General features: G+C 36.1%; 3 protein-coding genes and 2 pseudogenes across 3 annotated transcripts; 3 read left to right on the top strand and 2 right to left on the bottom strand.

The window, feature by feature from the left end:
- LOC129292799 (isoliquiritigenin 2'-O-methyltransferase-like) lies at nt 1-2710 on the top strand (annotated as a pseudogene).
- Nucleotides 2711-2933: 223 nt separating this feature from the next.
- On the bottom strand, nt 2934-7418 carry LOC129292800 (uncharacterized). The gene is made up of 2 exons (XM_054930445.1): nt 6940-7418; nt 2934-6845 (listed from the first exon to the last, which is right to left on the bottom strand). The coding sequence occupies exons 1-2, from the start codon at nt 7207-7209 to the stop codon at nt 6672-6674; spliced, it is 444 nt and encodes a 147-aa protein (XP_054786420.1). The 5' UTR covers nt 7210-7418; the 3' UTR covers nt 2934-6671.
- LOC129292798 (leucine-rich repeat receptor-like protein kinase PXL1) lies at nt 3291-6304 on the top strand (annotated as a pseudogene).
- A 4314-nt stretch (nt 7419-11732) lies between the features above and the next one.
- LOC129292906 (leucine-rich repeat receptor-like tyrosine-protein kinase PXC3) lies at nt 11733-16655 on the top strand. Its single transcript, XM_054930605.1, has 2 exons — nt 11733-14836; nt 16089-16655. Exons 1-2 carry the CDS (start codon nt 12283-12285, stop codon nt 16385-16387), a joined length of 2853 nt encoding a protein of 950 aa, XP_054786580.1. The 5' UTR covers nt 11733-12282; the 3' UTR covers nt 16388-16655.
- A 4088-nt stretch (nt 16656-20743) lies between these two features.
- LOC129292139 (dihydrolipoyllysine-residue acetyltransferase component 5 of pyruvate dehydrogenase complex, chloroplastic) lies at nt 20744-24582 on the bottom strand. The gene is made up of 6 exons (XM_054929670.1): nt 23497-24582; nt 22245-22436; nt 22060-22147; nt 21553-21623; nt 21376-21459; nt 20744-21287 (listed from the first exon to the last, which is right to left on the bottom strand). The coding sequence occupies exons 1-6, from the start codon at nt 24388-24390 to the stop codon at nt 21183-21185; spliced, it is 1434 nt and encodes a 477-aa protein (XP_054785645.1). The 5' UTR covers nt 24391-24582; the 3' UTR covers nt 20744-21182.
- Between the last annotated feature and the right edge of the window lie 767 nt (nt 24583-25349).

Here is a 25349-nt window from a genome sequence, read left to right as displayed (position 1 = left end):
AAACAATATCATATGTAATTTGCTGTGCTTCCAACAAAAGCAAGCATGAGCTCCGCGGAGAACTACAGCCACAATAACCAGAAGGTGAAGCTTCCCACTAAGGAAGAAGATGATGAAGCATGCCTCTACGCCATGCTCTTATCGAGCTTTCAGGTGTTGCCTGCGATTCTGAACGCGGCCATAGAGCTGAAGGTGTTGGACAAGATATCAGAGAAAGCAGGAAGTGCTTCTGGTGATTTCTTGTCAGCTTCAGAGATTGCTTCTGAGCTTCCCGCGCAGCACTCTGAGTTGGATGACAGGCTCGACAGAATGCTTCGCGTGCTTGCCTCTTTCAAGGTTCTGGATTGGACCACTCGCACCAATCCAGATGGTCAGCTTGAGAGGCTCTATAGACTGTCTCTTGCTGGCAGTTATTTCTTGCAGTCTAAAACTGAGAGCCTCGCCTCTTTCTCTAACCTCCAGTGCCATCCTGCTACTGTTAAGGTTTGGTATGTTCCGCTTCTTATTCTCGTGTCGTGCGCGTGAGACCATTATTTTCACTTATAATCAGTGGCTTAGCCATCGACTTGAATTAGTTAGTCTCTTTTTCTCAATCTAATTAGTTAGTTTATTATAGATGGTCCAAAAGAAAAGACAAACAATTATTTAAATTATTATCTTCCAATTAATCAAAATGTCTTGTGGACAAAAGGTGTTTGTTTCCATCTAGTGCATCTCCAAGGCTTTTAGCCGCATGAAAATGACAATACTATCATTGGGTCAAAACTTCATCTGTTATTTAGATTTGAATTAGGTGAACAGCCTAAATTCACTCACTCAATGAATATCTTACATGACATGATAATAATAATTTAATTTAATTAGATGGTTGTCAAAAATTTTGTCATATAATATTTAAAAAGTATCAAATCTCAATTTTTTAGATGAAACAATAAGTGTGATGAATGTTTTGACTGTGAGAATTGTTATAAATTTTTAGACTGAAATGTACTTTGAAATAATTCAAGTCTATAATTGAGATGCTTATTGAGTAAGTAGATTTAGGTTACTTGTAGAATTTAAATTCATGTTTTATTTATAATGACATTAACGGGTCTTTTTCTGATTGAAGAGTCAAGTAATTATTGAATCATTCACATTACATGGGATATAGGGGTGGGTTAGGGCATCTTACCTGAGCCCAGCCCATATGGTACAAACCCTTTAACTATCAAGCACTTCCCAGACACATTAATAAAAGGTCCACTCTCAGACAAGACAAACATGTGGTCCAAGAATTCTTCACGTACTTTCATTCTAGAGAATTCAAATATTGATCTACCTGAGTGCTGAACTATACTCAAATTATGCCTAAAATTAAATGGATGCATCACTGGATGAAGGCTGAACATAAAGGAAGCAATTCTGGATGGAGGAGTAGACCTGTTCAACAAAGTACATGGGATAACAATGTGGAAATACATGGAGAAGGAGACAAAGCTGAACCACACATTCAACAAGGCAATGGCAGGCATATCAGCAATTCAGATGAGGAAGTATTTGGAAGTGTATGATGGCTTTCAAACAGTTTCAACCTTGGTTGATGTTGGAGGAGGCACTGGTCAAAGCCTCCAAATGATAATCTCCAAGCACCCTCACATCAAGGGTATTAACTTTGATCTTCCCCAAGTCATTGAACATGCCCGCCCCATCCAGGTATGTATTTGTAACACCCCAACTCTATCAAAATTTTCATTCGGGGCTTATTAGCTTAGTGCAATCACCTTGAAATGTTAAAAGATGGACATAATTATACACAGACATACTTAGTTTCACTTTAGGATATTTTATTTTCCAAAAAGAAAATTAATTAAATACCTTACTAATTAATACTCAAACCCCATCTTGGGATGTTACAATATTCGTCATGTCAGGGGCATGAGTTCACATATTGACTTTTTCTTCCCATTCAACATGATTCCCGATTAGCACTAAATTTTAACTTAATTCAAAGGTACTGATGGGCTGCATTGTTTGTGCTTGTCTAATTATGTGAAGGGATCGTACATGTTGGAGGAGACATGTACGTAAGTGTTCCCAAGGGCGATGCTATTATGGTCAAGGTAGGATGATTGTTAATTGTTTGACATTTACTGTGAATAAATATTATTGGACTAGGCTGATAATGAATAGTCAAAAACAAACTTTGTTTTGACAATGTTGCAGGCTACGTGTCACAATTGGTCAGATGAAAAATGCGTGGCACTGTTGAAGAACTGTCACAAAGCCCTTCCAGAAAATGGGAAGGTGATAATTTTGGACATGATATTGCCTGAAGAACCAGAGTCAAGTGTTGCTGCCAAGTATGTGTCCATTGTGGACAACTCAATGTTTATTCAAGCTGGGGGCAGGGAAAGAACCGAGAAACAATTCGAGAAGCTCTGCAAAAGCTCTGGATTCTCCAGCTTCCGTGTCGCTGCTCGAGCTCTCTCGGTTTACGGCGTCATCGAGTTTTATAAATGAATGCCATCTACCATTAAAATTGTTTTAAAGCAAGCTTGTACTTTATAATAAATATCAAAATTAAAATAATAGGTGGTTAAACAACAATAAGTGACACTGGTGGAAGGTTATGCTCCCCAAAGTTGTCTGATGACTTTATTGTCCAGAGGTTGAGAACGTTCTATTTGTCAGGATATGTGGAAGCTTTATTATGAGTGTGGTTCTGCTACTCTGTTTTTGCTCTCTGCTGAAATGCTACCAACGGGTGTTCATGCCAAATATCATGAGTGTGTCAGTGCGCGCGCCTTAATTTGGCCAAAAGCAAAAAGCTTCAAATAAAATGATAATGTTGCAAGTCCAGCGTAGAAAGATTTTCATTGACCAGGTACCGACAATTTCCAGATAGAGAACAATGTAGGAAAATTCTCTAATCAGTGAACTTGGTCTGTGAATGATACTCTCAGTGAAGGATTTCTCTTTACTCCAACATTAAATGAAGAGGAGTAATAATTCGCTCGCTCAAACAATTGGATAAATGTTACTTGATTACTAGTACACTCTTTTGCCCTTGCACTTCAATTTCAACTCACCAACTTATCTTGATAACTAGTTGAACCATTCTTATTTCAATATCCACAAATAGCCTGTGGCCATTCCATATGGAATGTTTTCTTCTTGACGATAATTGGGGTCATGAACCCCAATATCTCATCCCCCCCCCCCCCCAAAAAAAATCTATTATTTAGTCAAAGACAGACTCCTTGTGGGCAAAATTAACATATTCATATACACATGCACACACATATATAAAGTGATTAAGTCGAACAACATATATAGTGAAGTTGCCAGATAGCGAGTGGGGGAGCATAATTCCTCTTTCTGTGCTCGCATTGTAGACGGGAGGAGAACTTCTACCTCATCCTCTTACTCAGGTCTGAACATTCAACATTCAGCATTTTGAGTCACAGTCGTCTTCTTCCAAGTCCTTCCGTGTAGTTGCTGACCATATCACCTGCCCTGAAACAGCATTCATGCCCTCAACTGTCTAACACCGCTCTCTCTTTTTCTTGGTTTTCAAGTAGAACCAACAATTCGGAACATAGCAAGGATCCATTTCCTCAATCCCACAAATTTCCAGCAACTTTCCCTGCACCCAGATTTATTCCCAAACCCCACAAGAAAAAGAAAGCGAGTAAATGAAACCGAAACACCGCTTTTCTTTTTTTCCGTCAACGTCTGAGTCTTCTTCCAAGTCTCTGCCCGTGCAGTGGCAGGCCAAACCACCTTAACCCAACACTCCCCTCTCTTTCTTGCTCCTCATTTTGCACCAAAATTCAATCCTCAGACCCCTAAATCTCCGCCGTATCTGTTTCTCTATTACTGTTGTTTGTTCCATTCCCTCTGAACCCAGATTCCGATACTTGTTGCCCGCAACCCCAAAAGCCAAAGACTTCGATGAGATTGCAGAGGTGAAGGATCATCTCGCCAGCAGACAGCTCCAAAATGGGCAGGTATGGGTACGATTCGTCTGTCCTCTACGTTTCTCTGTGCTTCTGGTTCTGTCCAATGGCGCTGTGTCTGCTATCCCGGAACCAAACCAGTACCATGACCGCGCTCTCCCTACTACTTCATCAAACTGGCTTGACTGATTCATGGAATATTAAGGTGCACCCGAATCCATGTCAGTGGAAGGGCGTCGCTTGCGACCCCACCAACTCCTCTGTAATCAAACTTTCGCTATCTGGGAATTCCATCTCTTCTTCCGAATTTGTGACTCGTCTTTGCCAGATCGAAAGTTTGCAGCATCTTGATCTTTCTGTTAATGTCTTCAGCTCAATTCCAGACGATTTCATCTCTGACTGTGGGAAGGTTCAGGGGTTAAAGTTTCTCAATTTTAGTTACAACAAAATATTCGGTCCTTTGCCTACTTTTCATGGATTTGATGCCTTAGAGTCCCTGGATATATCTTTCAATACTTTTTCAGGGAAAATTGAATCACAGTTAGCCGGGTTAGGGAACCTCAAGAGCTTAAATCTTAGTTTCAATTCTTTCAATGGGTCCCTCCCTACCAAACTGGGAAATTCCGGGGCTTTGGAGCAGCTTGTGCTGAGCCTTAATCACTTTGAGGTACAATCCCTGCTGAAATCCTGAGTTACACAAATTTGACTTTGCTTGACCTTGGACGAAATGAGCTTACAGGTTCTATTCCTAGCAGCATCGGAGATCTATCCAGATTGCAAGTTTTGATTCTATCCTCTAATAACCTTGGAGGGACAGTCCCAAGTGCGCTCTCGAACATCCAAACCCTCCGCCGTTTTGCAGCCAATGAAAACCACTTCGATGGTTCTGTTCCCCGCGGAATTACGAGATTTCTTAGTAACTTGGATCTCAGTTATAACAAGTTGTCCGGGCCTATTCCAGCAGACCTTTTTTCACAATCCAATTTGCAGCATGTGGATTTGTCCAGTAATTCGTTATCCGGGCCTTTACCTGCAGTCATATCTTCTAGCATTATCAGGTTGAGATTAGGGGGTAATTCCCTGAATGGGACGATACCTTCAAAGCATTTTCGACAGTCCAGAGTTTGACGTATATCGAACTGGAGGCCAATAAATTGACAGGCCCAATACCCGGCGAGGTGGGTTCTTGCCAGAATCTGGCCTTGTTGAACTTGGCTCAGAATCAACTGTCTGGGAGATTGCCTGCAGAGCTTGGAAAGCTCCGCAATCTTCAAGTCTTGCAGCTTCAAGGGAATGAGCTTTCTGGACCAATACCAACTCAACTGTCTCAGCTACAGAAGTTGTCAACTCTGAATTTGAGCCACAATTCTCTGAACGGAACCATTCCACCAGCACTGTTCAATTTGGTAAAGCTTAGTAAGATTTACTTACAGCGAAACAATCTCGGTGGTTCTATTCCCACATCTATAAGCAGCATGGCGTCTCTTATGGAACTTCAACTTGGAGAAAACCAGCTAAGTGGTTTAATTCCAAAAATGCCATGGAATCTTCAGATTGCGTTGAATCTCAGCAGCAATCTTTTTACAGGGCCTATTCCCAGCACTCTTGCTGGCTTGAATAACCTGGAAATCATGGATCTCTCGAATAACAAATTTTCTGGTAAAATTCCTGATTTTCTCACTCAAATGCCGGCTTTGACACAGTTGGAACTTTCTAATAATGAGTTGTCCGGAGTTATTCCCGACTTCAATTCTCATGTTAAAGTCGATTCAGGTGGAAATAAAGCTCTCAAAAACAAAACTGCGTCTTCCAACTCTTCCCCAAGATCTCCTAAGGGAAATTCGTCAGCAGTTGTGATGGATCTTATTGTTATGATTGGAGCCGCAGCTTTTGGCGCTGGCCTGGCCGTTCTGCTGGCTGTATTCATCCAGCGTTGCTTATACCGGATTCGAACTTGGATCCCCTTAATTGATCAAATTCTTAAGTTTATAGAGACAGAATAACATTCTCACTAATTTATGAAGGAACAATATCTTGGGAACACAAGCTCTGGAAGTAGTATGCCTATATTTATTCTGGTGAACAATAGAACAAAAACATGTGGAGCTAATTAAATATTGTCTGTGAACACAAGCTCGTGCTCTTTCGGTCTACGGTGTCATTGAGTTTTTCAAATGAAGTCCATTTAAAAGCAAGCTTGTACTTTATAACGAATATCAAAATTAACATAATGGATGATTAAACAAGAATAAGTGACACTGTAGGCGGAAGATTATGCCTCCCAAATTTGTCTGATGACGTGTATTGTTCAGGCATTGCGAGCGTCTTATTTGTCTGATTATGCAAGAGTTGGGCAGCTTTATTATGAGCGTGTTTCTGCTGCTCTGTTTTTGCTCTCTGCTGAAATGCTACTAACGGGTGTTCATGCCAATTATTATTATGAGTGTGCGTGTGGGTGTCTTTGTTTGGCCAAAAGTAAAAGCTTCAAAGCCTAAAAATATTTATAAAAACAAGAATTTATGAAGAAGGAGTTTCTTGTCCCAGAAGCTGCATAAAAGTTGTAAATAGGAATCAAGTAAGGCTGTAAGGGAGATTTCTGTAAAAAAAAAAAAAAAAAACATGGAAGAGGCAAAATGGTAAATTTGTAAATAAATGAAGGAGCAACATTACTTGTTAGGAACCAATGATAGCCAGAAGGCCAATAGCATGATTGCAGAATGATGGGCAAACTCAAGTTGCTGCAGTGGTGGCTGTGGGTTTCCTATGAGGATGGGTGACAGAGAAGAGCTTCTTTAACAGCTTGAGAAGCACCAACGTGCCAGGCTTACAGCTATTTGATGCAATCACTGAACCATTGCTCTTCACCACCGTTAGTGCTTCTGATCCACACCTTGCTTCTACCATCTGCTCTGCAACACAAAAATCATTATCCACAACACCAATACTAGTAATCAAATCCTTCAACAAAGAACAAAGCATGGATAATATAGAACAGCACCTCTGTGGAAGAGGAGGTAGCAGAAGCAGAAGTTGAATGCAAATCCTCATTGAAGTTCTCCCACAATAAGTCCATTGTGTTCTCATCATTTTCATACAAGAAGCCATCGCAGATCAATTTTGCTTCTGATTCTGTTGCCTTTCTGGCGTCTTGATCAGTAGCAGCCGCTGAGAAAGATGGAGATGGGATATTCCAGAGAGGGGGCGAATCAATGGTGAAAGGACAATTGTCACTGATTCTGGGGAAGGTGAAGCCCTCTGAACCATCCATGGCTCATTCGCTGATCAGTGATCACAACTTTGGGTTAGGTTTGGCGATGGTGGTGGTGGAGGACCACTGGACCTGATGATTGTCTCCGAGAAAAGGTTTTGGTTCGACTGCTGCAGAAAAGTTTAAGCTTTCTTGTTCAATAGGAATCACAAATTTTGGTTTATATTCCTCAGCCACACTCTTTATGATGACATAAACCTGACGGAATTTTAAAAATTACCATAATCTCTCTCAGATTACAAAAATCTCCTATTGAGTTTCAAAAACCTTATTGCCAAATTCACTTTCTTTTTTTTTTTTTACCTGAATTACCAAACTTACTGAAAACTATGAACTATATTTAAAAAAAAAAAAACGATAACTTTCTTGAAACTTTGTATTAATTAGTCTCCAAAATTTGATCAAAGATCTTGTGAGGGAAAGAAATAGAGAGAGAAAGGGACGTGCATCGTGCTGTGGAAAGCTTCTTCGTCGCCTTTTTTCCACGTGTCTTTCTCTTTCTGCCAGAATTTGTTCAGGACGGAAAAAGATTTATAGGTAGTTAATATAATATCAATCATTTAGTTAATTGATTTTATTTAAAAAATACTCCTTTCATTTTAAATTATAAAATGTTTTTTAAATAAACTTTTATACATTAATAAAGTTAATTAAATATATTTTATAATCTTATTTTTTTAAAATAAAAATATAAATTTTTAAAAATATCATTCATTTAATATTTTATTAATAAAAAAAATTAAGGAGAGAGGATATATGAAAAGGATAATATTAAAAAAATATCATTAATGAAACCTTACTTTTATCAAAATGTCTTATTTTTGAAATGCTAAATCTTCTCTAAAAATATCTTATAATTTGAGATGGAGGGAGTATGTTTTATACTTTTTTATTTCACTCCTTTAGTTCAATAATCCTATCTCATATTTATTTTATAAGTTACTTCTAATTAATTCACCAAAATCAAAGTACGTTGATTAAGAGTATTTATAAAATTATCTTTAAAAAATCAATTTTAATCTTGTTCCTTCATTTTTTTAGAATTAAAAATTGCATCTTTTTTTAGAATTTTGTTGGAAGGTAGTTTTAAAATCATACATAAAAGATTACAAATACTAAAAAAAAAATGACTTATATAAAATATTGAGAAAACGTTTTAGGATGTGATTTATCAAAAGGACAAGAAGGAGCACAGGCAACAAAGAAAATTAAAATATCAATTTTCTTTTAGGCATGAAAAATGATGGTTAACCACAATATTCATGATAAATTATTTTAAAAAATCAATCTTACACCTTTACCCATATTTAGTAAATAAATTGAAACATTGACATAAGATGCACTAAAGTTTCTCGTTTGTTGGTTCACGGATTAAGCACAAGGTCCATTCATGTGAGACACACGCCAAAGGTAATGTAATGAATCATGCACAGCAACTTGAAATTGTAATTATTATTAACAAAGTATGCACAGAAAAATATTTTCTCTAATGTTATTTATAAATTACTTTTAATATATTTTATTAAAATTAAAGAAAACTTAAATCTCATTATTCTTATTTTAAAACTTAACAAATTTTTACATTTACTCTTAATAAATATTCTTAAATATCATTATTGATATTTTTATTTAAAATATTTAATAAAAGCAAAAATATAAAGAAGAGTATTGAAAATTAACAAATACCTTATAAATAGGATTAAAAAATTTTTTCTGTACTCTATAAATAAAACTAGAGAAGCATATACTGTTTCTTGAAAATTAAGAAAAAATAGTATATAGATTGCCTGTCTTGGTTAAGTAATGGAAATTAAACGTAGGCATTAGGGAATACCTTTGAGGGAAGCCAAGGGTTGCCAATTTATGATATTAATAATTAATAATGGCCGAATAAAAAAGAGGAAGTCATTTAAATGGTAATTAGTTGTCACGACAAATGAAAGTGACATTTGCGCCATTCAACTTTCAACACAATTCATTCATTCATTCATCTTTTCACATTTAAACTCCTCTGGCTCCACATCCCCTAATTTGTCCTTCCTCATACGTAACCCGCGTAAAATATTGAATCATTTAGTTTCTAAAAATTCTTAAATCATAATTATCTTTATAAATTATTGGAGTAAAGAATAGCAATTTGTTGTCAAAAATAAAACTATGTAAATCACATGCTTGTATTGATCGGACAACTCCATCATACTTTACTCATGATCAACCAAAATGTAGTTGTTCCAGCTCCAAATAGGAGCATCTTGTTTGCATGCATGACCTTAAGTGAAAATTTTCCGGACTTAATAAATTACAGTTAAAAAAGTCTTCAGTAAAATAGTGGTATTTATATAAAAATATTTTAAAATTATTCTTAAGTATTTAAGATTGGAAAAAAATTAAACAGAGAAAGGACACTATAATCTAGATCAACTGCAAGTAAAAAAATTCAATCAATAATTATTCCATAATATTTTAAAATTTGAAACAATTTAGTGAAACAGGTTTTCCATTTGGGCTGTGGTCCAAAATAGGTTTAACTAAGAACATTATCACTCTGGACAATTGCATCCGAGAATCGGTTGAGATGGTGGCAGGAAATAAAGGGGGATGATATGATATGTTAATAAAGGCCCAATAATTGGGTCGAATCTTAGTTACTGCCAATCTCCTTAGGGGCCCTGCTCCCAGCTCTTTCGAGGTTGAATAACTTGGAAATCTTGAACTTTTTCCACATTTAAGTCTTGATGGGTTATTATAAAGCATTGGAATGGAATAGATTAAAAAATAATAATAATTAAAAGAGATGGTTGGACCACATTTATAAAAAAAAAAAGATAATTAATTTATGAGATTGTAAATCATGATTCATTAAATTTTTAAAAGGTGTGATGATTCTCACATTTATAGCATTATACTTATCATAACGTGGAAGGGTAATTCAATTTATTTTAATTTTAATTTTTTTAATTTATTCTATTTCATTTTCTTTTAATAACTAAACAGGACCTTAGGGTATAACAGGCACCTCAAATACGATTATTTTTAATAAAAGGGTGCATGTTAATAACAAAACAAAAAATAAAAAACTGAAATTTCCGATGTTTTTCAACGAAAATGCCGGCTTTGAACAGGTGGAAGTGGAACTTTCTACGAATGAACTTCAATTGTTATGTTGAAGTTGACTAGGGAGGAAATAAGGAACTCATAAACAAAACTGCATCTTCCAACACTTCACACTTCCTTCATATCTCCAACGATGCTCGCGCCGTATTCGAACTCAGATCCCCTTAACTGACCAAGTAGTTGAATGAGGAAAAATAAAGATAGAATAAATAATATTTTCATTTTATATTAAACAGTGACGGTCTCCCTTATTCTCACTTATTATATCATGATTCATGACGTTTATAATGGAAGTGTTGATTCTCACATTTTCTTTTTTTTAATATCAGCATGTCTTATATAAACGATGATATCACGATAAATAAGCAACCGGCATATTATGCTAAAATGGAGATATTATTTTTATTTTCACAACTAGAAGAAGAGGAACTGTAAATATTCAGCCGAACGAAAACATGCTGATGGGTTGTGCTGAACCGGAAAGAGCAGTAGGGTATGTTGTTTGTTTTCTACGGAGGTTTTGTTGATAACAATAAAAGGTATGAACCAATAAGCATGCTAAGTTAAAAATGAACTGTGAATGTTTTGCCTCCAATAATTCTTGTTCTCTTCCATCAAATGCTTATTATCATAGCCACTTTGCAATTATCCCCCTTTTTTTATTTTTCTTAAGAAAATGTGGAATGGAAGTGAAGCCTTCAAAGTCGACTCTGTTTTTTTTTTTTTTTTCTTTTTGGGGGCAAAGGAAGTCGTCTCATTCTATGCATTTTTCTCTGATTTGCCACCAGCGCCGTGGACCAGAAGGGATACCAAGAAACATTGACCGCCAAAAAAAAAAAGGAAAAGAAAGAAACAAAAATATATAAATAAGTGATGAATAAAATTTATAAAATAAAGAAACAAAATGATTAAAATTACTATTTTAATTTAAATTGAAGGTATTGTAGTCATTGCATCAAAAACTATTAATGTTAGAAAGGTTCACAGAAATTTAAAAAAATTATAACATTTTGCCTAATTATTTGCGTATTTTAAAAGTATTTTCTTTTCATTTTTGTTTTCGTAATATTAAAACGCATTCAACCGATAATAAAAAGTTATTCATGTGAAGAGAATAACATTTGATATGTAACGGAAAATTGGTAGAAAATCACACAATTCAATTTCCCTAAAATGTTTAATTAATTATCACTATAAATTTCATACATTTATTTACTTGTCATTTGAGTATCACTGAATTCTGCCCATTATCTTGGTAAAATTAAGTTGAAGTGGGAAAATGATGTACCCCAATTGTGACGCGCATTAGGAGCAAGATTCCACCAAGGGCGTTGCCAGGAAAATGGAAGGCCATTAGTTGCACCAATACGACCGTTTGGAGCAGAGGGAGTGAGGAACACGCCCTGCAAAAGCCTCAAAAGTCTCGCTTTCCCAGTCGTTTCCTCCTACGCGTTTCAACTTTGAACAATCCACTTCCCACCTTTCAAGTTTCATTTTGAGTCAATCTCTTTACTCTCTCCCATAGGGGTCCCAGTTCCGCCTTCCTCATCCATTCCTCCTCGCCGTTACTTTGCTGTTCAGTTCAACTCTTCTTATCAGTGTTCTCAGTCAAAGTCCCCATCCAAATGGAATCAAGCAAAGCCGGGCTAGTAAAGCAAAATCCTAACCCCCCTGTCCTTTTTTCGTCAACGTCTGAGTCTTCTTCCAAGTCTCTGCCCGTGCAGTGGCAGGCCAAACCACCTTAACCCAACACTCCCCTCTCTTTCTTGCTCCTCATTTTGCACCAAAATTCAATCCTCAGACCCCTAAATCTCCGCCGTATCTGTTTCTCTATTACTGTTATTTGTTCCATTCCCTCTGAACCCAGATTCCGATACTTGTTGCCCGCAACCCCAAAAGCCAAAGGCTTCGATGAGATTGCAGAGGTGAAGGATCATCTCGCCAGCAGACAGCTCCAAAATGGGCAGGTATGGGTACGATTCGTCTGTCCTCTACGTTTCTCTGTGCTTCTGGTTCTGTCCAATGGCGCTGTGTCTGCTATCCCGGAACCAAACCAGTACCATGACCGCGCTCTCCCTACTACTTCATCAAACTGGCTTGACTGATTCATGGAATATTAAGGTGCACCCGAATCCATGTCAGTGGAAGGGCGTCGCTTGCGACCCCACCAACTCCTCTGTAATCAAACTTTCGCTATCTGGGAATTCCATCTCTTCTTCCGAATTTGTGACTCGTCTTTGCCAGATCGAAAGTTTGCAGCATCTTGATCTTTCTGTTAATGTCTTCAGCTCAATTCCAGACGATTTCATCTCTGACTGTGGGAAGGTTCAGGGGTTAAAGTTTCTCAATTTTAGTTACAACAAAATATTCGGTCCTTTGCCTACTTTTCATGGATTTGATGCCTTAGAGTCCCTGGATATATCTTTCAATACTTTTTCAGGGAAAATTGAATCACAGTTAGCCGGGTTAGGGAACCTCAAGAGCTTAAATCTTAGTTTCAATTCTTTCAATGGGTCCCTCCCTACCAAACTGGGAAATTCCGGGGCTTTGGAGCAGCTTGTGCTGAGCCTTAATCACTTTGAAGGTACAATCCCTGCTGAAATCCTGAGTTACACAAATTTGACTTTGCTTGACCTTGGACGAAATGAGCTTACAGGTTCTATTCCTAGCAGCATCGGAGATCTATCCAGATTGCAAGTTTTAATTCTATCCTCTAATAACCTTGGAGGGACAGTCCCAAGTGCACTCTCGAACATCCAAACCCTCCGCCGTTTTGCAGCCAATGAAAACCACTTCGATGGTTCTGTTCCCCGCGGAATTACGAGATTTCTTAGTAACTTGGATCTCAGTTATAACAAGTTGTCCGGGCCTATTCCAGCAGACCTTTTTTCACAATCCAATTTGCAGCATGTGGATTTGTCCAGTAATTCGTTATCCGGGCCTTTACCTGCAGTCATATCTTCTAGCATTATCAGGTTGAGATTAGGGGGTAATTCCCTGAATGGGACGATACCTTCAAAAGCATTTTCGACAGTCCAGAGTTTGACGTATATCGAACTGGAGGCCAATAAATTGACAGGCCCAATACCCGGCGAGGTGGGTTCTTGCCAGAATCTGGCCTTGTTGAACTTGGCTCAGAATCAACTGTCTGGGAGATTGCCTGCAGAGCTTGGAAAGCTCCGCAATCTTCAAGTCTTGCAGCTTCAAGGGAATGAGCTTTCTGGACCAATACCAACTCAACTGTCTCAGCTACAGAAGTTGTCAACTCTGAATTTGAGCCACAATTCTCTGAACGGAACCATTCCACCAGCAATGTTCAATTTGGTAAAGCTTAGTAAGATTTACTTACAGCGAAACAATCTCAGTGGTTCTATTCCCACATCTATAAGCAGCATGGCGTCTCTTATGGAACTTCAACTTGGAGAAAACCAGCTAAGTGGTTTAATTCCAAAAATGCCATGGAATCTTCAGATTGCGTTGAATCTCAGCAGCAATCTCTTTACAGGGCCTATTCCCAGCACTCTTGCTGGCTTGAATAACCTGGAAATCATGGATCTCTCGAATAACAAATTTTCTGGTGAAATTCCTGATTTTCTCACCAAGATGCCGGCTTTGACACAGTTGGAACTTTCTAATAATGAGTTGTCCGGAGTCATTCCCGACTTCAATTCTCATGTTAAAGTCGATTCAGGTGGAAATAAAGCTCTCGAAAACAAAACTGCGTCTTCTAACACTTCCCCAATATCTCCTAAGGGAAATCCTGTTGTCACGGCAGTTCTTGTTGCAATTGCAGCTGCAGTTTTTCTTGTTGGCCTGGTAACTGTGCTGGCTGTATTAATCTCACGACGTTTATACAGGGTAAATGACGAACACTTACAACCACATGATGACCACCCTCAACCCCCTCTGGTCATCCAAGGTCACTTATTAACTCCAAATGGAATTCACAGATCCAACATTGATTTCTCTAAGGCCATGAAAGATGTTGCTGAAACATCAAACATTACCCTGAAAACTAGGTTTTCAACTTATTATAAGACTATTATGCCATCTGGATCAATCTACTTTGTCAAGAAGCTTAACTGGAGTGAGAAGCTATTCCCACTGGGCAGTCAAGATAAATTTGGTAAAGAGCTAGAGGTCTTGGCGAAATTGAACAATTCAAATGTCATGACTCCTTTGGCTTATGTTCTATCCACTGACAGTGCTTATATACTGTATGAATTTATCTCAAGTGGCTCCCTTTATGATGCTCTTCACGGAAGCTTGGAAAACTCTTTAGATTGGGCTAGCAGATATAGTATAGCTGTTGGGGCGGCTCAAGGTCTCTCTTTTCTGCATGGATTCGCCTCAGGTCCAATTCTTCTCCTTGACCTATCAAGTAAAAGTATAATGCTGAAGTCTCTCAAGGAGCCTCTGGTTGGAGATATTGAACTCTACAAGGTGATTGATCCTTCAAAAAGCACAGGAAGTTTTTCCGCAGTTGCTGGTTCTGTTGGCTATATTCCTCCTGGTCAGAAACTCTTTCACCTCGCACTTCAGTTAGTCTGTCCTCAATTCATATTTTAAATTGACATGGCATAATGTGGTTTGACTAATTTAAACTAGGACTTCTATGTTCATAGCATTTTATAATTTTTTTAACAAAATTATCACTAATTCTCAATAACACAACTGACTAAAGTTAGGTGAACCTACTATGTGCAGGATATTCTTGTGATCTTGAGTATTAAAATATTTTTCCATAACACATTAGTGTGTGGAAATTAGGGGTGTTTAACTTATATCCGTTCCGATTGACCCAATTTCGTCCCAATCATATCGAGACGGGTTTTGTCCCAACTCGAAAACAATTGGGACGGGACAAGAAAAGGGTTCGGGATAGGACGGGACACAGGATTGCCTTTGGGACATCATATCCCATCCTGAATATTATATATATATTATTTTTATTTTAAAAAGATACATTAAATATATTAATTATAATATAATTTATACTTTTATTAATTATGTTAATTTTAATTTCAATACATGCAATTCTTATTTAAAACTGAAAGCTTTTTATATTGATAATTTTAATGGCACGGAGTAAATAGTACAGGGTAATATCTTTCTTTATAATATATTGATTATATTAATACAATTTATTCATATATCTCTCTATTTAATAACTTGTTTATATCATATTTCTTGCTTTATTTTTGAAAAAGTAACTAGTTTAGCATGTTTTAACTAAAGAAGAATAATGACTTGATGTTGTGCCTTGCTGATCTATTTTTATTGCTCTTATAGTTTAGAGATCAATTGTAATTACTATTATAATATGTTATACAATTGTAGTTGTGATTGATGTAATTTAATAATTGACTTTAAATTTTTGTAATTTATGTAATCCGTATTGTTTTGGCTTTGAACTTTATAAATTATTTTTTTAAAAAAAAATTAATGAATGTTATTATCCATGCCTTTCTTCCACATTATTCGATTTATTGCGACAGTAGGACGTTCCGATCTCATCCCAATTCTTAACAGGATAGGACGACTTTCAGGACGGAACGGGACACGAGACAAAAATTCAGTCCCTTTCTTTCTTCGAGAAGGGATACGAGACAAAGGTGTCTCAGTCCCGTCCTGTGAACACCCCTACTGGAAATTACAATTTCTCCCATATATTCCCATATTTTTGGTTTTTAATTTAATGAGTGATTAAGCTTCTTTACCTTTCTAAGTCCTAAAAGTATTTTTGCTTGGTGATTGATTGGCAGAGTATGCATACACAATGAGAGTGACGATGGCTGGGAATGTGTACAGCTTTGGGGTAATCCTGCTGGAATTGTTAACAGGAAAGCCAGCAGTGACTGATGGAACTGAATTGGTGAAGTGGGTAACGCGCAACTCAACGAAGCAAGATCACATTCTGGATTTTAATGTCAGTAGAACATCTCAGGCTGTCAAAAACCAGATGCTTGCAATCCTTCAGATAGCTCTTGCTTGTGTCAGTTCATCCCCTGAAGCAAGACCAAAGATGAAGAGTGTGCTCCGAATGCTCCTGAATGCACGATAAGTTTGTATCCTTCCTTCTAGTTGGATCTTCTGCGCTCCTAAAGAAACTCTGCAGAGATAAGGACAAAGATTATACGGAGTACTCAAGTAAGGGTTGGATTTAATCTACAACAGACAGAGTAGAATACTTGATAATTCTTAATTACTCGTTAGGTGCTTGTACAATGCAAAGTGTAGCAGGCTTGCGGCTGTGTAAACTGTAAAGCAAATCAAAATGCTTATGGTACAACTCCTTATATAAATAATGGATAAAGGTCGTTTCTTCGGTATTGCTTCGACGTCTTCGTTTGCCCGTGCTTTTGATTGAATTGCTTTATCTTTTGATTGAATTGCTTTATTTGTTGTTTTGAATTTATACTTTTAAGATTTAAGGTTCCGTTATTGTCTTTCTCTTGCTTGTTAGTCCTTTCTCGTTTATAATTAATCTTAGATGCTTCAATAAGATTTTTTCTTTTTTGGGAAACTATTTGTTGTCTAGACTCTAGCGCTTGTGATTAATTTTAATTTAAATTTGACTTTTTTAAGTTTAAACAATAAAAGATAATGGTGTTGTACAATTTATATAACCGACCTTGTTATTATTGTATTATCAAGACTAAATAAAAAATAACTCATAAGATTGTTTTTTTGGGAGAAATCACAAAATTGATGAAAGTAAAGTTTTAATTTCTCATCATAAAAAACAAAGCTCACATTTTTTTTAGAAAAATGATAGTAAAATCTATTTAAATTAGATAAATAATAGATTGATCTCATGAAATGATATAATTTTCCTGAGTCCTTTGGGATTTTTTTGTCACTAGGAAATTAAAAGAAATGACTAAATTACTCTCAAAGCAAATAAAAATCCAAAACCTCACTGAAGAAAAATTCACGTGCGTTATAGGCTTTGCTTCATCTTGTTCATGTCCTCGTCTTCTTCTCTCCTTCGTGGTATTCTTTTGATCCGTCCCCTCTTCTTCTCCATTTCCTTTTCCTTTTCCTTCTCCTTCTCCTTCTTCTTCCCGTTGTCATGATCCTTTTTTTCAATTTCTGTACGTGGGTTGTTTGTTTTATTGAGCTACTGTACGTGGGTATATATAAGCAACCATTCTTCCTCTTTTGCCTCCACTATATGTGGGTAAATTTTCTCTCCTCCTTGAAATTTTCTCCTCCCATATGTAATAGTTGAAGTTGATGTGAGTTATTGTACATAAATGATTGAGGCCTTTATTTTCTGTTCATGCTTAAAGGTAAAAAATGTGGGTACTGATGCTTACTCTACATAGATAAATGATAAATGATACATCATTTTCAATTGTGTTGTAAATATATAAATCAAAAGTTGTGAATATAAAAAAAATAGTTATTGTTGGATAAAACATAACAGATATGTGATCATGATATTTAAAAAATAGACATATCGATGAATGACTATTTCATTATTTCATATTGGCATGAGAAATGGCTTCTTCTACTTTTAGTTTTGGAAAGGAACGATTTTGTTATTTTCACATAGAGGGACATTTTGTAAAAAATATTACAGGCAAAATATAATATGATGGGAGAAGTGTGAGGGTGAAAATGATGCAAGTTGTAAATCATGTAACTGACAAGAAAACCTTAGAATTGTATATGTCACTTTTTAAGATTTTTTTGTCATTTAAAATAATAAAAGTGGTTATTTTTTGGATTAGAGTGGTATTTTATTTTTTGCTGATTTAGTCAATTTACAAGGATATTGATAGATTACAATTCCTTATTGCATAATTATGAATTTAAGGACAAAATTTGTGAATATAGGAACCAAAGTTATCAATGGAAACTTGCGAATTTCCAACTTTGATGCATGTCTGGACTTGCAAACTAAGACTTACAAATGGCTAATAAATTGTTGTAAATTTAGGGATAAAACTTGTGAATATAGGAACAAAAGTTATGAATTTAATTTTGTGTATGGTCTATTAGTCAACTTTAATGGTGTGCCTTACGTGCATGTTGTTTTGATAGTATGAATTTGTTTCCTTTGCAACGAAATAGGTTCTTTGACATCATTGAGTTGGTGAACCCAAATTTGATCGAAAAGAAATCAATAGCTGATGTTATTTAGCCTTCGATACCCTAACAAAATAATCTGTGTGTTCTCTACCTATTGTTATAGCTTATCTTGTTTATGTAATGCCTTTGTTTCCTTTGACCAATTGTGATTATTGTTTGTGTGCTACATATTTGCAAGAAGGATTGTGCTGTTCTTGTCATGATTTGGTTGAAGATATGAGATCTCGCAGTGTCGCAAGACTTCACTGATGTACATTTGCATTTTCTTTGATGTTATTCTTTATACTTGTGTGTTATTCTTTGTCTGATGTTATTCTTTCTATTTATGTGTTATTCTTTCTTTGGTGCAGGAAGAAGTTACTAACTTTAGGGCTGAGCTATTGTGGTGGCTAATTAACCATCCAAAAATAAAAAAATGAAGGTAGCCTTGAAATTACTTAAGAAAAGACAGGAAAGAGAAGGGGATAGCCACTTTAATATATAAAGGGGTTGTTCAATGTAATGACTATTTCAACATTTGTCAATGTAATCGCTATTTGAATATTTCTTAATATATGTAATGACTTCTTTGTTTAAGGAATGAAGTTCCATTTATCGACTGAATATTTCATAGTAAATGTAAAATATCAAATAGTGCTTGGGTTCAAGCAACAAAGAATGAACTGTTGTGAACACTTTCTCTAGCGCTTTTTCTTTCTATATGGCCATTTTCATTGTGAGCGTGGATTTCCTTCTCCTCCTTTCTACAATTCTATGATTGTTTTCCATTTTGTCCCCTTATTTCTATGTTCTTGTAGTTCTATAATTTCCCTTTTATCAATTCTAGAATTTGGATTGTGAATTTTTAAAAAATTAATGTGTTCCTAAATTTATATATCTTTGAGTATATGAGAGAGCAAGAGAGAGATTAAAAGTTAATATATGAAAGATGAAAACCAATGATTTTAAACTTGATTAAAAATCTTTATGTTGCATGTGTGTATAGCAAAAGCTAAACCTTAAAAAAAGAAAAAGAAAGTGAAGTTATTTAAAATAAGTCTTTTACTAGACTAAAAATAAGTATTAAAAAACGAAGTCTTGGTGTGCACGTGAATAGAAACAAAAATTTTCAGCAAGCACAATTTAATTCAATAAAATAATAGAAGAATGAAGATGAATAAAGTGTAAAATAATAAAAAAATTAAAGAAAAAAAATTCAGCAAGGAAAGTTTAGTAGTACAAAACCAACAAGTATCCGTTCACAACTTTGGTTCATAGGTTAACAACTTTAGTCCTTAAATTCATAACAATGTATTAGCCATTTGCAAGTCCTGCTGTGCAAGTCCAGACATGCATCAAGGTTGAAAATTCGCAAGTCTTCATTCACAACTTTAGTTCTTAGTTAACAACTTTTGCCCCTAAATTTACAACAATATATTAGCCATTCGCAAATCCTAGTGTGTGAGTCCAGACATGCATGAGTTGAAAATTCACAACTTTTCATTCACAACTTTTGTTCTTGTATTAACAACTTTTTTCTAAATTCGCAACAATGTATTAGCCATTCGCAAGTCCTAGTGTGCAATTCCAAACATGCATCAGAGTTGAAAATTCACAACTTTCCATTTACAATTTTCATTCTTATATTTACAAGTTTTGTCCTTAAATTCATAGCTATTAACAAGGAATTGTAATTTATCAATACCCCTGTAAATTGACTAAATCAACAAAAAATGAAATATCATTCTAATCTAACAAATAACAACTTTTATTAATTTAAATTACAAGAAAACTTTAAAAAGTGACATATACAACTCTAAAGTTTTCTTGCCAGTTACATGATCTACAACTTTAGTGAAGCTTGGAATTTTTGTTTGTTTTGAGGGCAATTTAATCATGTCCAATAATTCCCTAATGACAAAAGAAACCCAAGAAACTCCAGAAGAATTATACCATTTTGTGGGATCAATCCATCATTTACCTAATTTAAATAAATTTACTGTCATTTTTCCTTTCTCTTTTGTTATTAAGATCTAAATCTTTTGAAATTAGAAGTTTACAAAGTTCTTGTTAAAATACCCAAAAAAAAAAAATCTTATCTCATTAAATGAAATCAGTTAAATGAATTGTATGTCATCGTACTTTCTCATTCTTACCTCCTAGTGCATCCTATGACCTTCTTTGTAAAATAAAGGATATAAAACTATCTGAGAAAGAGTACTCATGTCATGAGTCATGATCTCAAAGACTAAAGAAAGAAAAAATAGAACCTTTTAACTTCAACTAAATTCATTCATATTGTTGAATTAAAAAAAAAATATTTATCATCATCCATCCGCACTGAAGTCAAATGTTGCCGTAATCAGACTGCATTCATTTGCTTATTAGTAAGCCATAACATAATAAAAATACAATAATTGTTTTCCCCCTTTCCAGACATAATTCCAAGCCAACTTTCATGTCTAGACAAAAATTGGACATGACTAGAAAACAATGGGCAGGCAATCAATACGTAACAAAAGCAACTTCCTGTTCTCGCCAAAAAAAAAAGCAACTTTTTGTTACTGAAAATCTCATCTAAGAAACTCGAATTCAACTTCAATATTCATCACTCTGCTCTTGTTCTTTGTAAAAATGGGTGTATAGTGTCTGGACTCCTGTGTTTCTGCATGATCAGAGAACCTAGGACCTGAGGGCGAAAGACCTAAAGCTACGAATAAACATTTCATTCTTCACTTTGTTACCAGAGAAATGCATCATTTGAGTGGAGGAAAGTACGACTAGAATGTAAGATCTTTAGGATCCTCAATAATCTTTGACAAGGTTTGCAAGAAAGCAGCAAGATCAGCCCCATAGATAACCCGATGATCAGCTGTAACATTGACCTGCATAATTCAAGAATAAGTGAGGTTTGGACTCGAATATTTGTGCCCTTTTTTTTGGGGGGGGGGGTTGAAATGTACGGGAATGTACCTGCATTTGACTCTTCCGGCCGATGCGACCATCCTTGGTAGCCACAACAGTTGGCTCTGATGCTCCAACGGCCATAATTGCTCCCTACAGATTCATGTGAATCAGAGTCTAAATTCTCAAACTATTGCAAAAAACCTGGTAGGAAAAATTAGTTTGACCCAAAGTAAAAGTACTCACAGTTCCAGGAGGCAGAATAGCATCAAAGCGATCCACACCAAACATTCCAAGGTTGGAAAGAGTGAAAGTACCTAGAGGAGCAAGAACAAGCAGCGAAGGTAAGCAACTATATAGAAACCATACAAGTTAATATGTCAGGTACAATTTTATTATCAGTAAGTTCACATTTCAAATAAAAAAGAAAGTGACTTAAAATATACAATAGAAAAGTCATACCATTTACAAAATATATCTATCAATTATAGCAGCAAAAGGAGCAACAAATGCAATTATGAGTGCCTAACTCTGGACTAGAAGAAATAATAAGAAACTTGTGAAGACTAGCAGAACTTATGAAGGTCTCACGTTAATATAGAACTAAATGTCCAATTAAAGAACAAAAAGGTCCCAGAGCAAACAAATTTGTGTCCCGTACTCCAATAGATTCAGAACTCAACTACTCGCATTTGATGAAAAAATGGAGGTGAATAGACCCCCTACTTAAACATTTACAATTAACTTTGGTACCTGTGTTATACTCATGAGGTTGCAGCTGCTTGGCCCGTGCCTTGTCAACCAATTCCTTCCACTTTCTTGACAATGAATAGATGTCAACCTAAAATGTACAGGAAAAAATACCTCTTTAATGTTAGGTGCCATCTTAGAATTGAAGTAACAAATATCCAAACAGCCTAAAATAGAGCAGCAATAACCTTATCCGCATCCTGAAGAACTGGTGTAATTAGTCCACCGTCTGTAGCCACAGCAACAGCAATATTGATGCTACTATTATATGAAAAGCTTTTACCATCTCTACAGCTGGAGTTTATGACAGGGTGTTTAACCAGAGCAAGTGCAGTAGCCTTGGCAAGCAATGCTGTCATGGTAACTCCCTTTGACTTGATCTAACATACGTGGGATTAAATTGAACACAATTCAGTAAATCACTTCAGGAAAAGCGAAGTCCAGAATGGTCACAAAATAATTTGAAAAACTTAAGATATCCAGCTATAATAGAGGGTATGCTACCGTGTTAGAACATAAAAGCATGCATGTCTTGTAATTTTCATTGTATTTAGTTCATTGGATTGCTTCGAATAAAAAAAAAATCTGCTAATAATTATTTTTCTCCTGAGTTGAATGAATATCTGATTTCTTGTTTCTGGCTGGTCCAATGATTAAATCACCCATTCATCCAAAACAACCCCCCCCCGGGGGGGGTGTTTACTATCCCTAGAATCTCATATTAAGAAATCATTCAAAATAGTTTCTGCTATCAACGCGTTCAGTAATGGAGAGAAAGTATGTTCCTGCAATAAGAGCATGATGCAACATGAACATTATTGACATCCAATCTTATGGTATTAACTATTGAAAACAGAGGTCATTAACATTTTCGGAGAGCCCATATGATGTTCGTACAGCATCTTGAACAATGATAATTAATAATTTAAGAAAATAAAAATAGATAATATTAGCCCTTAAGTTTAATAGTCAAAATCTCATCAAATCACAATGCAACCTCCACAAACAGATGGCAAAGAGCACATTTACAAGCTAATAGTGCACAGGTAACAGAACAATTTATATTCGTTCATCATCTTTTATAAACATTTCTTGCAAATCAAGATTTCGTTTATAAAATCAAGGAGATAATATACACATTTTCATTGAAATTTAAAATTAAGTACAAAGCATTTAACTTCCGCTTTTCTCCTCCCCATAGCTGAGAGCACCAATGCTTTCACAAAATACAGAATCAGATAACAGATGGAAACTATGCAAAAAATTCCAACCAATATCAAAATTTGGAGGGGGGGGGGAACGGGGGACAAATAGACAATCAACCATCAATTGCAACATTGCAGAACAAACTTAAAACTGATCATCATTATTTGATCAATATAGTTGACTGATGCAAAAATGATGTAAAACATATTTATCTACTTTTATATACAATCTTACCTTCTTGGACAAAGCATCAAGTGCATCTGTGGTGATGGTATAGCCAACTCTGAAAGTCGGCACCGCCAGGCTCTCAACCATGTTTCTACTCACAGCACTCTGCATTATTGTAAAAGGCACAACTGAACCCAACTCAATTGCCGCACTCTTTCCCCTGGCAGCTTCGGCATTTGTTGGGGAGCCAACGGTGGCAGCAGAAGAAGCGGCTGTGGCGGCTGCTGCAGCAGCGGCTTCAACATCCTTGGCCACAATCCTTCCCAATGGCCCAGAGCCCACTATTCTCCCCAAATCCAGTTTCAACTCCTTCGCTAGCTTCTTAGCATAAGGAGACGCCACGATCCTCTTCCCTCCCTCCGAAGCCGGATGGGTCGACGCCACAACCACGCCCCCAAGCTCCGGAATCGGTGCCACATTATCAGGAACTTTCCCCGATTGAGGCTCCAGAGAAGACGAAGTTAGTTCAGCGGCAGGAGGAGAAGAAGACGAAGAAGAAGCTGAAGCACCAGCTTTGGACTTAGCTTTTTCAATTTCATCTTCCGTCTCCGCCAATAGCGCAATAGGAGACCCAACAGCTGCAACCCCACCTTCCTCAACCATGATTGCCGCCAAAAACCCATCGTAGAAGGTCTCCACGTCCATGTCGGCCTTATCAGACTCGACCACCACGACACTCTCGCCTTTGGAGAGCTTATCGCCTTCGGACTTAACCCAGGAAACGATCTTGCCTTCGGTCATCGTGGAGCTCAAAGCTGGCATGAATATCTCCCGGATCTTGGCCTGAATCTGGGTTCTACTCCGATTGGCGGAAGCAGCACGGAATGACGGCGGCAAAATGGGCTTCCGTTGAAGAGCGGAGGAAGAAGGAAGAAAGGAAGTATTGAGAAGGTGAACCATTGAACAATGTAGGAATGGATTGAGAAGGAGAAGAAGCGAGATGTGGATAGGAAACGAGAGAATGGAAGATTAAAGAAGAGGAAGGAAGAGGGTGTGACTGAACAAGAGAGAGTTTTTAAGCTTTGGGGAATACACTTGCTTGGGTTTTTCTCGTAATCATCGAAAGAAGACGGAAGTTTCAACCATCCCACCGGTGAATGAGTTGTGCATTCGTGTTGGTTGATTTTGGTTGGTTGATTTTGGTTGGTTTTTTGTACTTTAATTTAAAAACTTATAGCTATAATTTTCTCTCTATTTTTTCTTTTCTTTGGACAACTCCTTTTTTTTTTTTATATATTGAACCATGGGCAAAAGTGATATTTAATTAATTTTTCTTAAAAAATATATACTGAATAAACTTACGATAAAATAATTAATCCAACGTGAGTGACAGGGTTCTCCACTAAATAATCATATTTTCTAGTAACAAGTACCTAGCCTTAAGTAACAAATATTTTATATAATAGTGATAGTGATTACCTGAGTATATTTTTATTAAAAGGTGACCTACTGTAAATAATAAATATAATCATGATTATTAAATTTTATTAACAAGTGACATTATGTAAATGACAAGTACTTTATACAAAACTGTTAAATAAATATATTTTTATTAATAAATAATTTGAATAACAAGTATTTTATATAATAGTAACCATTAAATGAAAATATTTTTCATTAACACGTTACCCACTGTAAATGGTAAGTAACTATTATTATATTTTATTTCGGCAACCTTTGCTCCATAAATTCACTATATATAAAATATTTTGCATATATTTATTAAATAGTTTCAATGATCTGGTGGTGTCAGTATTTTTTACCTATGTCAGAGCCCAATTGCCAGTGGCTGACCGGGGTTCTGATGACTGGTGATAGATAGTTTAATGGGAAAAATGATTAAAAAAATTTATTTAAAT

Source organism: Prosopis cineraria, unplaced genomic scaffold, assembly GCF_029017545.1.
Source record: "Prosopis cineraria cultivar Desert tree isolate PC_DT_omini unplaced genomic scaffold, ASM2901754v1 PC14, whole genome shotgun sequence".
Lineage (NCBI taxonomy): Eukaryota > Viridiplantae > Streptophyta > Magnoliopsida > Fabales > Fabaceae > Prosopis > Prosopis cineraria.
Note: the sequence above shows the minus strand (reverse complement) of the source record. Positions and strands in the feature narration are given on the sequence as shown.

Bases quoted from the DNA above. Each gene is read 5' to 3' on its own strand.
- LOC129292800 (XM_054930445.1), bottom strand. From the start codon at position 7,209: ATGGATGGTTCAGAGGGCTTCACCTTCCCCAGAATCAGTGACAATTGT. The intron at 6,846-6,939 runs GTGCTGTTCTAT...GTTGCAGAGCAG, and splicing joins CTACCTCCTCTTCCACAGAG to ATGGTAGAAGCAAGGTGTGG.
- LOC129292906 (XM_054930605.1), top strand. From the start codon at position 12,283: ATGGGCAGGTATGGGTACGATTCGTCTGTCCTCTACGTTTCTCTGTGC. The intron at 14,837-16,088 runs GTCAGAAACTCT...ATTGATTGGCAG, and splicing joins TGTTGGCTATATTCCTCCTG to AGTATGCATACACAATGAGA.
- LOC129292139 (XM_054929670.1), bottom strand. From the start codon at position 24,390: ATGGTTCACCTTCTCAATACTTCCTTTCTTCCTTCTTCCTCCGCTCTT. The intron at 21,460-21,552 runs GTGAGTACTTTT...ATGAATCTGTAG, and splicing joins CTATTCTGCCTCCTGGAACT to GGAGCAATTATGGCCGTTGG. The intron at 21,288-21,375 runs GTACATTCCCGT...TGAATTATGCAG, and splicing joins GCCGGAAGAGTCAAATGCAG to GTCAATGTTACAGCTGATCA.